This window comes from Spea bombifrons, chromosome 1 (genome assembly GCF_027358695.1).
Source record: "Spea bombifrons isolate aSpeBom1 chromosome 1, aSpeBom1.2.pri, whole genome shotgun sequence".
NCBI classification, from domain to species: domain Eukaryota; kingdom Metazoa; phylum Chordata; class Amphibia; order Anura; family Pelobatidae; genus Spea; species Spea bombifrons.
This window is the reverse complement of record NC_071087.1, coordinates 123238634-123255702: the sequence shown is the minus strand read 5'-3', so window position 1 is coordinate 123255702 and position 17069 is coordinate 123238634. Positions and strand designations below refer to the sequence as shown.

The following is a 17069-nucleotide window of genomic DNA, read 5'->3' as shown; positions in this document are numbered from 1 at the left end:
CTATTAAAATGAGTAAGAATTAAAACGAAACCAAAGGAACCATAAAGTGGTCACTGGGAGAAAGAATGTTTTATATATTTATGCATTTATGTATAGAATAAAGTCCATTGTTTTAATAATACGTTGATTTTTTCTGAACCACATATCGGCTCTGAAAAGCAATCCAAGCCTATTGTGAAATGGGAGTCTTCAATGTCATGTGATCTCAAGAGGATGTGAAACAAATAACACTAGACATCTGTTTACGCATGTATATTTCAATTAACTATTTTAAGCTAAAATGACATTACAGAAATATATTTATGTGAAAAATAAAACACATGACATCCTCATGTTGCTTGCCTATGGGAACTGTTGATGTCATCATCTTGGTTTTAGGAAATGTTATAGATGGCAGGGAGAGAACAATCCTTTCCAGTATAGTCAAGTGACACATAATCTGATGGGTGCTACACAGTGTGGTTTGTGCTGGGCAAAGCCTAATTCACTTTTCACTCTTGCTAGTCATTAACAAAAGATGGCACCTTCTTAGGTGGTGGAGATTAGTACTTGACCCAGTACAGATTCCATGAAACACGTGGCCTGGTAGAAGAGAGTCCTCGCATGAGGCATTGGTGGGAACCAGGAATAGGCAAAGTGTCTGTAGAAGGACACCAGTGTCCGTGGCAAGATTTGTGAAGGTCCAGAGAACATCATTATGTTGTCCATCGCAGATCCCAGTAAATGTCCACCATGAGCAATGTTGGTGCGTAACCTTGGTGGGCAATTTTCTATGCCATATAGTGTAAGATGAACAGTGCCAAGAAATGTGGGTAGCTGAGGAAATTGGAGGATACACCAATCCGGCAACAGTTTATGGGACAAACGTATGTTTTAAAATACCTGTGGCATTTACTGCCAAAATGTATAGCATACCCTCCACATTTTCAGGTGCCCAAAAATTCCTGCCTGTCCAGCAGAAACTGTTGGGAGGTATGGCATAGATCACTGATGTACTCTCCACTATTTTGTATTTTAACTCAACTGTACGTTTGCAAATAAGCTATTATAGTTTGATATATTTTTATTTATTTACCGTAGACAGATTTTGTAATGCTTTCAACCGAGCTTGTGCATAAATATACCTCCCATGTGTCTCTCCTTCCTCCCACAATGTCCCACTTCTCTATAACCTCAAAACGATCGGTGGGTATGAGTGTATCCCACCGGTCGACATCTGTAAATGTTACAATAATGGGAATAGAAGCAGCAGAAAACGTATCATTTAAATTATGTAGATAAAATATAACATTCTCCTTTGAAATACCTTGCTTGGTTACTTAACAATCTAGAGGACACAAATTCTCTTCGTGTGAAGCCCCACCCCTAACCACGCCCCCTAAAATGTGTCCCTTTTTTACCATTTGGAACGTAACGCATAAAACGTAGACATTTAAGCAAACAGGTACGCACGGTATAACGTGGCCTCGCTATATTTACATTACTTTAATGTTTCAGAATATGAATTCAATGTTTCAGCTGCTTTGCTCTGTTTCATACTAGAGCCATTGCTCCTCTTGTCTCTGGCACATTAATGAAGAACTATTTTGTCCACCTAGTACTCCCCTTTTTATCCTGATGTAACGACCATAATCACTCTGGTCTGGTCTTAGATTCAGGATAACTGTATGCCCATGCCATGCACAATTTAGCGAATTACCATGACTGTGTTAGCCTCTACCGCTTCTGCTGAGAGGCTGTTCTACCTATATACCATCCTCTCAGTAATGACGCTAATTCGAATTGGAGCCAAGCAAAAGGAAAATAAAAAAATAAACCAGAAACAGCGTGTGCATCGCAGGCTTATTTGCAACTAAATGTGAGCATTCTGTTATCAACAGCCCCGGGTGTTTGCTGCTAGGAACCTCATCAGCAGTGACTGGTTTCTGCGGGAGGACGTTAAGGCGGTGAGCACGCCAGCATTGGTGAATGAGAGAGCCGGCGGCGGCTGCAGGTGTCCAGTATCGCCGTTCTTCTCCGCCCCTTTGGGTGTGAGTCGGGCGTAAAATGAAGAGCCAGGAGAACCGGATTTAGGGCCCCGTAATGACTGAAAGCCAGACGTGGCAGAGAGAGGCTCGTTAGTATAGCGTGTCCCCTGTGCAGTCAGCTATGAGAATCCTTTTTTTGGCCTGTCTCCGAGCCCATACGGGCAATTCCACCACAGCGGAAAGAATCAAGTAAGCATGTTACCATGGAGATATAATTAACCCCTTGTTACCCTGCATAATAGCGGTCATTAAAACTTAATTAATTACATCCCGTGTGAATGAGTTCCCTGCAGTATTAACTGCATTTACACAGTGCTCATTGGGAAAACTATTGGAATATGTAATGTCACAGAATTTGATTGATATATATATATATATGTGTTTTTAAAAAAAAAATGTATATATCATTTTGACAGTAAACTTTTTATATATTATTTTCAGGGGAGGAACTTTATCAAACACCATTTATCTAATGTTTCCTCCCTCTAAAAAAGTAATTTTAGATTATAAGATAAAGAGAATTTTTATTTCCCATTTTGTTTATTCAATATAATTTGATTCATGTTCCCAATATTGAAAAACATACATGGTAGCCCCCCCATTTAGTGGCATTCACCATCATTACATTCACTTTTATGTCAATTGTCAGAAAATAGTTGAGTAGCTGAGTTGATTTCCCTTATAAAAATATTTATATTGACATACACCAGATCATTCAAATACTATTGAATGCATATGGATTCCTTGTGTCACTGTAGACATTAGGGAATTACCGGTATATCCCCAGAGGTAAGGGAGTCTTTCAACTTTTTTTTTTCTTTCACAAACTGTTTCACAGCTCTTATGTATTTTTTCTTCATAGGGATATATTTTTTGAACCTGAATTCTATGTTAAAACATAATTTTTACTACATTCTTCATTGTTTTCCAAGGGTGGTGTTGGCAGATTGGCCTGTGTAAACTGCATGTTTACATTTCCAAGTTCTGCCAGTGAAAGGATTAAATTTTAACTTCTTCGTTCTTACAGATATAGTGCAGCTGTCATCTGAAATCGAGTGTGCACAGTAATTATTTTACTCAATCGTACAGTTGTGTTGTTGCTACAGAGTTAAAGCAGCATTTACGTTGGTAAGGGAATGTGCTCGGTCAGTTTCAAGCGAAGGAGCTGGCTGGTTGGTAAAAAGAACAAATCAGACTTCCGTCTAGGGGCGCTCGTAATACACGATATGGTATAGCTCAAAAAAGAACAAAAAGAAAAGAGAAAATATAGTGTAGTATATTCTGATTTTTGTGAAATCCCAGGGTTATACTCCAAAGGTTGCACTCACAATAAAAAAGACCTTTAAGGCTTCCAGAATCAACTCCTTGGTGTGTGCGTGTCAATCCGTTTGTGTCGTGGAACATGCAAAACAGAAATGTACCATAGAATGATATCTTTCTATAATACTATACACGCAATGGTGGAATGCACTCACATTTGGGTAGATAATTCCCGCTTATCTGTTATGTATCCTGGAGTTGTGCTGGTCGCTCTGGAGCTGGTTCTTCTTAAGCTACAAGATCTTTAGGTCCTGGTGAGGTAAGTCCTCTGGGTTCCACCGACAATGTCGGCAAGAAAGTGCAGGTGCAAAAATGCAAAATCTTCAGGTCCTGGTGAGGTAAGTCCTCTGGGTTCCACTGGCAGTGTCAGCCAAAAAAAAAATTTTTTTTTTTTTTTTTTTTTTTTTTTTTGGCTGACACTGCCAGTGGAACCCAGAGGACTTACCTCACCAGGACCTGAAGATTTTGCATTTTTGCACCTGCACTTTCTTGCCGACATTGTCGGTGGAACCCAGAGGACTTACCTCACCAGGACCTAAAGATCTTGTAGCTTAAGAAGAACCAGCTCCAGAGCGACCAGCACAACTCCAGGATACATAACAGATAAGCGGGAATTATCTACCCAAATGTGAGTGCATTCCACCATTGCGTGTATAGTATTATAGAAAGATATCATTCTATGGTACATTTCTGTTTTGCATGTTCCACGACACAAACGGATTGACACGCACACACCAAGGAGTTGATTCTGGAAGCCTTAAAGGTCTTTTTTATTGTGAGTGCAACCTTTGGAGTATAACCCTGGGATTTCACAAAAATCAGAATATACTACACTATATTTTCTCTTTTCTTTTTGTTCTTTTTTGAGCTATACCATATCGTGTATTACGAGCGCCCCTAGACGGAAGTCTGATTTGTTCTATTGTTTCAACATTCTGTGGAGGATGTTTACAGGGTGGCTGCTGTAGTACCCGATCGCTCTAAAAAAAGGGAAGTATTTATTGCTTTGATTATACATTTCTTATTTCACATCGGTTGACACGTGGTTTCCAAATTCTGTTATGGTTGGTAAAAAGGCAAGTTCAAAGGGGGATTCCGTTATCATATGCATTAAAGTGTGTGGGATGGCTGAAGTTTCCCTTTAAACCCCTCCACTTCGCATCGAGTTGCATTTTTTAAAAGGGATGCCCACTTTCAAGGGTATATAAACAACCAAAGAAAACAAAAATGTATAGCGGGAAACAAGGAACACTTGTGCTATATGCTCACAAGGCACAAATGGGAAAAGGCTCTTCAGGCAACACTGATCTCCACAATACTGAATAAAAGGAGGAACCTTAAATAGTGAAATAACGTTTCTGAATAAATGATAAAAAATGCAACCCCAAGATAAGAATATAATTTTTAGTCAAGACTTAAAAATCCAAGATCTTGATACGGCTACATATATTTCCTAAAACATGACACCCCGCTACAACAATGAAGTCCTTCAGTCTAGGTGCTCATCTTGCAAGGGTCCAAAGATGCTGTCAGCCTGCTGAGGGGTCGAAGCAGCAGTGATACTTCTGCTTCCAATAAGAAGCCATCAGAATAGAATTACTACAACTAAACAATGGATAAGTAATGTTATCACAATTACATTCTAACCTGCTAACATCCAAGCTTCTAGGAAAGGAAGAATGGCTGCTCCAGGCATACAACTGGCACACATGCCAAATATTTCCATACTTACAACTGCCGCTAAAATATCCTATAACTGTATCTAATGGAAAGGCAGCAGTGCCAACACATTTACTCGGTAGCAACTAAATTGGTTTTAAATCATATTTGTAATGTTACCAAATCCTACACTTAGCAGTTATGTACACCAGATAAAGATCACTTTTTAGGATTCTCCTCCTCCCCCACCATTCTGACATTACACTGTTTGGCAGCTCACTCCCACCATAGCGGATCACAGAGGCAATTGCCAGTCACGTGATTCCCAAGGTTGACAGACCTTTTATGCGTGTAAAGTTATTACTTATTTAGAAATATGTATACCATGAGAAAGGGTGTTCTAAATAGTTTCTCATCTTCATGGTTATTCTTTTCTGTAGTTAATTGACTTATCGTTGATTAGTCTAGGCAGCCTTTACAATGGTGAGAATGCAGAGGACTTCATGTCAGTTTACCACGGTTTGTCACGTCTTTCCTCTTCCAAATTAAACTACACGTTGCCATAACAGACAGACCAATGTACAAGCATATGGTATTTTCAGTAATGAATTCACTTGTGGTAATCATTTACCCCCTAATTAGCTTGTCTGGATTTCCCAGGGGGCGCTCTGTCAACTCAATTAAATGGTTGGAACCGATTAAATCACTTGTTTCAAAGAAAAGATTTATTAAAACCCTAGTGTGTTTGTGGCTCTCAATGCCTGAAGTTTGACCCCCTGATCTAGATATTTAAATTTTTATGACTCCTATCAATTTATGAAAACACTGGTCTTACATCAGCTGATTAATAGTCATTGCTGAAGCCATGCCAAATGTTTACTGTGTAACTCAGAATATCTTTCAGAATTTCCTCTTGACAGGAGTTCTGATCTGAGGTTGTTTCGGCGCCTTGGCGGATTTGTGTTTTAAATCATCTCACTGATAATTGAGTATTTCCTTTCTATGCTCTGTTCAGGGATCATCTTGAAGCTGTGGGGCATGAATGTGTGCTCAAGGATGCTGCTTCTCTGGAGAGCGCAATCAAAGTATCCGAGCTGATCTCCAAGGAGAGGTTTGATGCAGGATTGGCCATTCATCTGTACAAAGCGGGCAGATTTCTACTGGGTAACCTTTTTACGTTTGCCATATACTTGAGTACACTCGCATGCATTCAGCATTCTGTAATTTGGACGTCAAAACTGTTGGGTGCATGGATGAAATTAAATTTCTTTGTAACTCACATTAGGAACAGAATACTGATTTCTGACACTATTAGTATCTGGCAGTGTAATTAAACTAAGTGATAATATTGAACCATAACGGTGGGCTTTTTATTTTGAAGAAGAGACCATGAGGCCTAAAAAGTTGTAATGTATCTTGGCCCAATAAAAGATATTAACTTTGAGGAGGAGAAAACATTTAATATTATTCCTTTGTTAAAAAACATAATATCAACTTATTTTGTATTTTATCAAACCTCATCAGTAGATAAAGAGAACAAGTTCAGCAAAAAGAATAGTCTTTGATCTGCTGCAATGCAAGTAGCTGGGGGGGGGGAGTTGTACAGATGGAATCCCTCTACGCATTTGCACGCAAACCAAAAAATTGGCATTGCTCAGTTGTATATGTATTAAAATGTGATGGCTGGAGTATCTCTGTAGTTTTTGGGATTATTATGATACTTAAAAGCAGTATATGCCTTTTTTATAATAAAAAGAACTAAAAAAATGGTCAATCCCAGATACATTTCTTACATGGAGACAGTTATCATAAAGCTTTGTATATGCGAATGAAGATGCAACCAAATATCTGCTGTGAGATGCGAACCAGTTGATTATAGAAACATAAAATTTGACGGCAGATAAGAACCGTTCGGCCCATCTAGTGTTCCAGTTTTTCTTGATCTAAAGACTCAAACCCTGATCAGCAGAGTGGAAAGGTTATTCTGTAATTCTGTTTAATAAAAAATCTGCAAAATATTTAGCGCTTTTACAGTTATTTCTAGAGCTTGAACTTGTAATTAAAAAGAGTGTAACTCGCCTTTAGTTGTTCCACAAAATAAGCTCCTTAAACGAGAGAAAGTAAGTACAAGTGTATTAGTTAAGGTGGCTCGCTGACTTACTTAGGTAAGATGTGGGAAACCAATTAAATGGGTTTGCCAGTGAGAGAAATTTACAGATTCCTGACATGTTATGATTTTACTTGGAGAAACCTGCTTATTTCATGGTCCGTTTGTAGACATTGGATGGGCAGTGAACCTAGACTGCAGTGTAGTAGGAGCAAAAAAACGCTATTGGTTGCCATTTTCTGTTTATTTTCAGGCAATCAAATCCCTTTTGGAGCCATATTTGGGGGAACAGATATCAATGAAGATGTAAAAAACGAAGACAAATACAGAGTAATGGGAGCTGTTCTAGAAGAAGCCAGGTATACCTTTTTGATTTTAAAGTTGCATCTCATTTACCATTTTCAAAAGGCACAGCTGGAAAAACTGTGAAAACATCAAAATGAATCATTCTTCGTGCAAAAGAACAATCTTACTTCTCTTTTTTTTTTCTTTCAACATTCAAATTGAATTGAGTTGTTTCCCTTTTGAGTGTACTAATATTTATTTATCCATGTCAGACAAAATGAAGTTTTATTTATTTTTTGTTATTTTTTTTTTGGAAGGCCCCTGTAGTTATAAAGGGCAGTATAGTGTCTTTGCCATGCTTACCAACAAAGAATGATCTGAGAAATCATTCCATTCGTGTGCAAGGAGCACACCACACACCCATTTAAAGGGTCCACTCTTCTATCATATGCATTAAAGTGCATATAATCGCTGGAGTGTTCTTTTGACGAAATGTGTGCAACATCGGCGGTAGGAAATTCTACCTTTTTGTTGTCTGAAATTCTGTTGCCTTTTATTACTAATCTGCAACTTTTTAGGCTCAACAGGAAAAGTTTTTAAGTGCTTCTTCCTGTTGTGCAATTTTCAAAAGGATGCTTCACCGTAGAAGAAATGAAACTAAACAAAGTTTTCTGAATGGGAGCAAAGTGTTTTGCTTGGTAGTCTAGAAAATAAAATCACTAATTGGTGTGGTTGAAAGAGGTTAAACCACTGTAATAAACTGGGTTATGTAAATTTAGATTAACTATTTTGTTGCTTACAAAATTACATATAATATATAAACATGGTTTCTTGACCAGAAGTAGCCTTTATGATGATAAACCTGTGTGGGCACAGAGGGTAGCAGTTCAGGTGGCTATTGTCGTATGTAAGCACAAATCTTCTTCAGGTGACAAGTAGAGCTTGACTGGTTATCTTTAAGTAAGGGACGTAACACATAATGTTTCTATTTATCTCTCCCCTTTGTCCCCAACTTTCCTCCTCATTATCGGTCCCCTTTCTTGTTTCCTTTGCAACTTTTCCCCATCTCTAGTTCTCATTCCCTCCGTTGCTAACCATCTCTCCACTTTCTCATTATCTCATCCCTTTGTTTTCCCCATTATCTATCCCCTATCTCTTTATCTCTCCATTCTCTTACTATCTCTCCCCTTTCTCACTGTATACCTCTACCCTTTCTCTCCATCTCTCACCTTGCTGAAGTCCTGTGGTGGGAGTGCAAGGCTCTCTCACTGCCTCGTCACGGTGCGATTGGCTTCGTTGCTGAGCCAGGGTTTCAGAGTGTGACCTCATAACTAGACACACACCCAGACACTCACACAAATGCACAAAAGACCCTCTCAGCAACACAACTAGACGCTAAGCACTAGTCTAGTTGTAGGGAGACTCATGATCTTCCCCACCGGCCCTTGCAGGGGACTGGACTGTCCGGTTCACCGCAGAATATCTGTGCTCTAGGCTGGTGCCTACCTTGCCTATAGGTAGCTCAAGAATGTTAGGCCCCTGGGCAAGCTACCCAGTGTGCCCATGCGTGAGACGGCGATGTACAGAGGCATCATACTTCGCATGAGTCTAGCTTTTGGAATGCCCCTTTTATCAGTGGGTAACTTCGAGACGGCAGGCCAAACCAATGTGTCACAAGGTATGAAGAGTTCCAGGAAACTTCTGAACAGCCCTGGGGGACATTTGATTACATTACACAGCAAAGTTCCCCAAATGTGTTTCAGGCAACTTATTCCAACCACTGAAAAAAAATGGGTTACTTCCTTTTTTTGTGGAAACCTTACAAATTCTGAGTCAGTAAGGTGTTTTTTTTTGTTTTTTTTTTAAATGGTTCTTTTTCACATATTTATTTTGAACGTGTGTGTGTGTGTGTTAACATCTTCCAGCATACACTAAATGGACAAAAGTATTGGGGGATACTGCTTAAGTATTCAGTTCCAGTGTTTCAATCAGACCCATTTCTACAGGTGTATTACAATCAAGCACCCTAGACATGCAGTCTGCATTTACAAGCACGGTACTGTGATAGGATGGCACCTTTGCAGTATGTTAGTTTGTAAAATTTCATCCTTGCTAGATATTTCACAGTCAACTGTGGTATTATTGGAAAGTAGAAGCGTTTAGGAACAGCAGAAGCGTTTAGAAACATGGCCACAAACCGGAAGACCATATCTGACCTAACAAATGCTCTTGTGCATACATGGGCAAAAATTCCCACAGAAACTATCCAAAATCTTGTGGAAAGCCTTCCCTGAGAAGCGGAAGCTGTTATAGCTGCACATGAGGGGACCAACAACATATTAATGTCTATGTATTTAGAATCCAATATCATGAAAGTCCCTGCTAGATACTTTTGTCCATGTAGTGTATGGTTTATCGGTAAGTGCGGATGGCAATCGGTATACCCTCAGACACTTTTTAAATATCACTGCTTTTCTGTAGATGGAATAGTAGACAAAAGGGGTTCCTTTACAGCATTTGAAATTTCCCATCTCAAGCTGTGGGCACTGCAGAAACTGTGGGTTGCATCCTCTCTAGAGACAATCTGAAGGCAACCAAAAGTCACAAATGGTTGTGATTAGCCTGTGATCAAGTGTGGTTAGGCCTCTTCTCTCCATATTCTTCTACATGGTTGATTGCTCAATCAGCTGCCTATATAGTAGCACCACCTATGGTTGGTTGATATTAGAGCACTTTCTTTGGAGAAATATTTACTTATTGTGTTTGCTGAAATATGTATTCTAAAAGGGTAGTTGGAAGAAGGACTTGAAAGTGATTCAGGAAACCATGCTTCTTAATTTGAAAAGCATGAAGGGCATATGTTGCTTCAAAGAGGAATTGAAAGTGCTTTAGTAGCAGAAAGGGCACCTCTTGCCTTAAGCGTTGTGTAAGTTGTGATTTAGTTTTACTGATGTGAGAAGCATGTTTCAATGTAAAATATCTGTCTTAACGGACACTGTGTTTTCCTTGTCTGGGGAACCTCTTTTTTTTTTTTTTTTTTTTTTTTTTTTTTTGAGGCCGTTGTATTTTTCCAATACAAGCTATAATAAAAAGAAGTTAGCAGCCATAATTGTTTATGCTATCAAGTCAATAGTAACAATGTCCTAAAAGCTAAGTTATCTCTGAATATAGGCTTTATATTAATATTCAACGGACTCAGAAAACTACAGCAGGTATACAAGTTCTAAGACCGTTCTCGTTTTTATTGCTGCAAAAAAAACGCCTTGGGTTCTTGGCAAAGCAGGTAATGAGTGAAAATAAAATAAAAATACAATGTGATAGTGAAAAACGCAAACCAAATGATAATACTACCAAACACATTCCACGATGTGTTTTCAGTAACCGGGTAATAAACTATGGTAAGTGAAATCCCCGGTGTTGAGCAGAATATGTAAATTAGAGGGCTGATTTACCTTAAAATATGTAGAAAAGTCTTATTTAAAAAATGCTTGAGGGTCTCCAAAGTGTAATATATGGAATAAAACACAATAAATCAAAGAAACATAGTGTTTTACACGTGTGTGTGTGTATATATATATATACCATATTTATCGGCGTATAACACGCACTGGTGTATAACACGCACCCCCATTTTAACAAGGAAATTTGAGTAAGAAAAAATAAGTTTAAACTTGGAAGCTATGAACTTAATGTTGGAATAATGTTTATAACATTATAACATTTATTATAATGTAATAAAAGAAATAAAGAATAAAGAAAAAGCACAAAAAAACTTCATCAGAATCACTGCTATCTGGGAAACCACACACACTGAGACACACACACTAAGATACACACACACACACACTAAGCCACACACACACACTCAGACACACATGCAGCCAGACACACACTTAGACACACACAAACACACTCAGAGACACACAAACACACTCAGACACACACACACTCAGACACACACATTAAATTTATATATTACTCCCTACCGTTTGGGAGATCTAGTATGGGTCCTCTTTATCTTCCAGCATTTTACTTTTTGTGCTGATGCCGGGGCCGGGGGCTCCCGGCATCAGAGAGGGCGCGCGAGAGAGCTGTGCATGGGAAGATTGTGCAGCTCTAGGATTTATCGGCGTATAACACGCAGGTAGGGTTTCAACTTCATATTTTAGTTTAAAAAAGTGCGTGTTATACGCCGATAAATACGGTGTATATATATATATATATATATATATATATATATATATATATATATATATATATATATATACACACACACACACACGCATGGTTTTGTTGTATTTGTATTCGATACATACACTTTGAAGACCCTCAAGCATTTTTAATAGAAGACTGATCTATGTATTTTAAGGGACGTCAACCCTCTTATTTACATTTTGTGCTCCACACTGGAGATTTTGCTTTCTATAGGTAATGAGAGTGGCAAACAAAGCAGAAAAAATGGATTGGCTTAATGCATTCAACCAACTGTTGCCATTGCTTTTAGCAGGGCCTTTCCCTATGTTATGCACAACTTGTTATGTACTGTAGCCATTGTGCAGAGCTACACAAAATTATGGCTCTATATACGGTAAATCAATAAATAATATATGTGCATAACTGTGCTAATAAGTTTTTTTTTTTTTTTTTTTTTTCCTTTTATGTAAGCTTAAATTGAACACCTACTTGAACACTCACTTCTTATATTTTTTGGAAATGCTTTTCTTATGAAAAAAGTGAAGTCTTTTTCCATAGTGTCTTGTTCTATTAAGAGCCATTTCAAAAAGAAAAAAAAAATCTAAAATAAAATAAGAGGTGTCATTAATACATAAGGTTTCCTTCTTGTTCGCTGCACACACTGAGGTTTGATATATGCTGATGAGGACATGTACATCTCTACTTGGGTTGTAGAGAAAAACTGATGTCCTTCAGTTGTATCTATTGCTAGTTTGCCCACCATCAGAAGAGGGATGTAAGCCTGGTGTGACCATGCTAAAGATCAGCCCCGTTTTCCAGCGTATGTGGATTGGTGAAACATACATACCATTTACTTTTGCCTTTTTGTGTTTTTGTACATGCTTACTTTTAAGATATCACAGATCACAGAATGACTTAAAATAGATTCTAGCTTTTAGCGTTTAGGACTGCTTATGCCATGTTGTTTTCTGTCTGCTGAATGCTTCAATGACCATTTCTGTTTCATTCCAGGTTTGCTGTGGCATTTACTTTCAAGATGAAAGAAGCCGCTGTATTTCATTGGGTATGACCATTTTGCTTCCATTGACATTAATATTTTGTTGCCTGCTAGTTTTACCAGCCAATACATCAAGGGAATCCTACTTTGAATATATGTCAATGACAAGAAAAAACTTATTTCCTCAGCATACCAATTAAACTATAATTAAACTTTAATGAGTTCATACTGTATATAGAGAAAACATACTTGATTGCATATAATTTCTTATCATTGACTTTTTGATCAAGTACAAGCAAAAATGTAATTTGACCCTCTTTCTAAGTGGTCACCTTGATGAACGTGGCCTACTATGCAACAATATAACCTCAGATGCCTCCTGTAGCTGCAAAAACGTAATTCCAATTTTTCTAAAGTGGAAAGAAAGAAAAGGCCAGAATTGACCCCCGACAAACATTACCTATGCAAAATGAAGTTACTATTACCTGCTTTTACCATAAATATAGCTTTGTTTTAAAGTATTCACTGAGTGGATGAGTTCTAATTGAGAAATTAAACACACGTTTCATGTGCCTGAAATCTTGTGTAGATATGTTTTATTGCATTTGTAATGTGAAGTAAACCTGTATTTCTTATCATTTTGGTTTTTAGCCACATGCAGTAAATAAAATACACATCAGACCTCAAGGTAAGCATTGTAAAACGACTTTAAATGTGTAGGAGAATGTTAAGAGTTCTACATTCTTTGGTAAGGGATGAGAGACGCAGTGCACTCCTATTCCTCAATAATGGGAAATGGAAAATATTGCATAATTTGCATAGTAATTTTAGGTTAAAAAAAAATTCAACCCCACAGTTACTCCATTTCATGCAGGATCCACAAGCTATAATTTAATTATATCCTTAATAAAGAAATGCACAGTCCTCAATCAACTTAACAGTTCATTGGGCTGGTTAGGTGAGAGCAGAGGATCTCCCTAACCAGGCCAAGATCCCTCCTGGGTGAGAGTCTGAGAGCGTGGCAGGACAGTGGCATGCTTACCTTCCCATTCACCCACTGTGGCCAAATCATGTTGCAGTGAAATAACATCCAACTGTGACTGTATTCTCTGACTGCATTTTGTATCATAAGCAAGTACCGAGACATGGCTTCACCGCAAGACCATTAATAAACACACCACAAAGAAGTAGACATAAGAGGTACTTCATTTACCACTTTAGTCCACTGGGAGAAGGTTCCATTAACAACAACTCTCTGAACTCAATCTTTAAGCCAGTTTTCGATCCAAGTGTAAGACTTATCCCCAAAGTCCATCCATAACTACTAAACATATTCTAGCCTTTGCAGCTTTATACACTACTCCTTAATTTGAACATCTTATTTTCTCGGGTCTTGTGTTTTATATAGCTCTCATAAAAACAGATGAAGACAAATTTTATATGGAATTTGGGGACCAGACAGAACATTTTAAGAGATTATTTTTTTTTCACACACAAGCAAGGGATGTATTGATATAGTTTTAATAGAAGTGTAAAAAATCAAACTCCTGAGCTAAATATACAAAATCATAATAGCGGTGTGATCTTTTTTTTGTTGCTGTTTCTAGGCATTTTAACAAAGCCAAGTGCATCTTTCAACTGTGAAGCCTTTCTGCATAATGCAGGTAATTTAACTCTTGGATTTATACTTTGCTTTTGTTTTCAAGAAGATAGATTTGTACCCTACTGCAGGACATTGATGGTAAAATGGTTACTTTATTTTCAGGACAAATACGACTATTAACAAAAAGACATTGTTTTTCTACCAGACAGTCACATAGACTCTCCAGCTGTTTATAACAAATAGTCAAAATGCAAAGGAATAGCTTAGTACTGTAAACACATGTCGTTATTCACTACCTGTGGCCTGGTTTTAAACTGAACACTCCTAGGTTTTGGCATCATCCATAAATCATAATGGTTGAGATTAAGAGCTTTATCTAAACCAGGGGTGTCCAAACTACGGCCCTCCAGCTGCTGCAGGACTACATCTCCCATAATGCTCTTTCAGCTAAGGGGCTGGCTGAGGAGTATGGGAGATGTAGTCCTGCAGCAGCTGGAGGGCCGCAGTTTGGACACCCCTGATCTAAACTATCCGTCCCGCTGAGTTTTGATCTTTGGTCGCTGCTTGTTGTCTCAATTCAACCCGATTTTTAACTCTTTCAGTGTCAAAATGCATCCGAAATATTTTCTGATCTTATATTATTACGTTCGGTGTCTAAAACATTGCTTACTTGAAGATGAGGGCTTTCTCCAGTGTGAGCGGTATTTGTTGCCATTTCCTATACTGTATTGCGCATGGTTTGCCCAACGCATTCACCCTACTACGAAACACACAAATTCCCAATGACTGCCTATTTGTCAGGACAGCACTTGTATAATCATATCAAACTGGAACCTTATGCTGCGTTTTGTTCTTGAACTCAAGAACAATTGATTGCATTGGCACTTCTGTGAAGTGTTTCTTGAAAATGCATTTGCTTTATTCACTGGCACGATCGATATTTACTACCATTCTCTATAAAGCTTTAATTTGCTATGCCATGCCGAGCACTTTTTTTGCAATTATTATTATTTTTTTTTATGTTTTAATCCATGCAATGTTTTGTTAGCTTGCCTAAGCAAAGACATTCCTACTATTGTTCTTTTTGTATCTTCTCAAGAGCTATCTAGCTTTTTACCTCTTGAAAATAATAGACTCATAAGATTGTTTGGAAAGTTTGAGGAATGCAGTCCAGTACTTGAGAACAAAATAGATAGTTACAAAATATAAATACCGCACGGGGAGAATACCGCCTGATAAAATGGTACATGATGTTTCTGTATGTCAAACAAAGGTGGCAGTGCCATACTGGGAATGCACTCTCGTGGTAAACTGCAGGGGGGTGATATAAATGAGGGCATTGACCGAAGAACTTTGGACTGAATAGTACTGATGGATTATGCTTCGCTTTCACATCCTTCTCCTTATAAAGCTACTTTAGAAGGTAAAAGAAGATATGATAGGAAAGGTGTGTAGTTGGGATCTAAATGGATTACACATTATTAACACATCTGAAGATGAAAACATTCTTTAAACATAGCTCGTTTTCAGTCCAGGCATCAATCTGTAATTTGCCATTAAAAGTGTCCTCTGTATCTGAGATAAAACCTTAACTGTATCCATTGCAGGGATCTGTCCATCATTTGTGTTGTTAATGATACCGTTCAGATTATTTTCCGGCGCTCAGATATCTCGTGCAAATGCCCGTGTGGTAAAGAATTGGAATGCAGAATGTTAGTTCAGTAGTGAGATATAACACGTTTTCTGGAGCAAGGCAGCAGTTTAAAACATGGTGCAAAATCCAAATGGTGTGCAGCAGAAATAACAGATTCTCTTATATGAATGCTATTAAGTAAAATGCGATTAAACATCTATGTGGCTGTATGGATTAATGCTGGATAGAATCTGAAAAGTGAAAGATCCAATTCAAAGCTTTTTGCCCTATTGATCAGGGTTGACTTCTCTTAATCCATAATGCCTGACATCACAACATGTTTCGCTTCCCTTTTGTGGCTTAACTCAGACTGGTTAGTTAAAATATAAGTAGCAGTTATATATGGGTTTTTTTCTTCTTAAAGGGACACTCCGGTTAGCCTCTTGAACAATTGGCTGCTTGAAGCATCCAATCAGCGACAGGAAAGTGCTTGCATTGCAATTAGTGAGAGCTCTTTCTGTGCATGCATCCGGGGGGGGGGGGGGTCGTGTTAGACCACCTGGTCTAACACTCATTGAGCCAGTACTAGAGCTGACTGCCTGTAAGTATATAGCTTGGCAGGAGATGTGCTCGTTATGCCAAATATCTGAGGAGTGGGGAAAGGGGCAAATGCATATGGTGGGGTTCAGCAGAACCCCCCCCATGCATTTGAAAGGGGCACCATGAAGCTATGTACTATGTAACATTAAGTGACGTGGGAATAGGTACATAACAGGATAATGTTGGAATGCTCACAACCCATTAAGATGTACAAGTCCATCTACAGCTGAAATCTGGAAACAAGATCCAATTTTGTTCCAATTTGTTGTTACATATTTTACTTAAATCCTGCAATCTTTGTTATAGGAATTAAGCAGACTCCAGGAAGTTTGAGTATTTTTCTCTTGATATGCGGCCTCAGGAGAGTAAAAGATCCGCTATATCTGGTTGAAGCATTTGCAGGTGGGTGAATGGTTACTCAACTTTTATTAGTGTTTTTTTTGTCTTTAACAGTATGCAGAAATCTACAAAGGCACCACAGAAGTATTTTATTCTGTTCTCTCTCATTAATTTCCCCCCTTCTTTCTCATTTTCATCTTTAGCTCCAACTCTTTTTTTCTTTCCTATCTGCCAAGCATTTCATACTAATGGCCTTTTCTGCTGGGTAGTTTGGTCAAACTGGAAAAAAACAGTGACTGCCTTAT

The 17069-nt window shown here is 38.2% G+C and overlaps 1 protein-coding gene across 1 annotated transcript in view; it reads left to right on the top strand.

The window, feature by feature from the left end:
• Positions 1-1963: 1963 nt before the first annotated feature.
• Positions 1964-17069, top strand: part of GLT1D1 (glycosyltransferase 1 domain containing 1) — a 35277-nt gene continuing 20171 nt past the window's right edge. Inside the window, exons 1-7 of the mRNA XM_053471798.1 lie at positions 1964-2216; positions 6022-6170; positions 7367-7472; positions 12604-12655; positions 13241-13277; positions 14197-14253; positions 16732-16827. Of these exons, the coding sequence (XP_053327773.1) occupies positions 2149-2216; positions 6022-6170; positions 7367-7472; positions 12604-12655; positions 13241-13277; positions 14197-14253; positions 16732-16827 (565 nt within the window). The 5' untranslated portion in view covers positions 1964-2148. The remainder of the gene's footprint in view (positions 2217-6021; positions 6171-7366; positions 7473-12603; positions 12656-13240; positions 13278-14196; positions 14254-16731; positions 16828-17069) is intronic.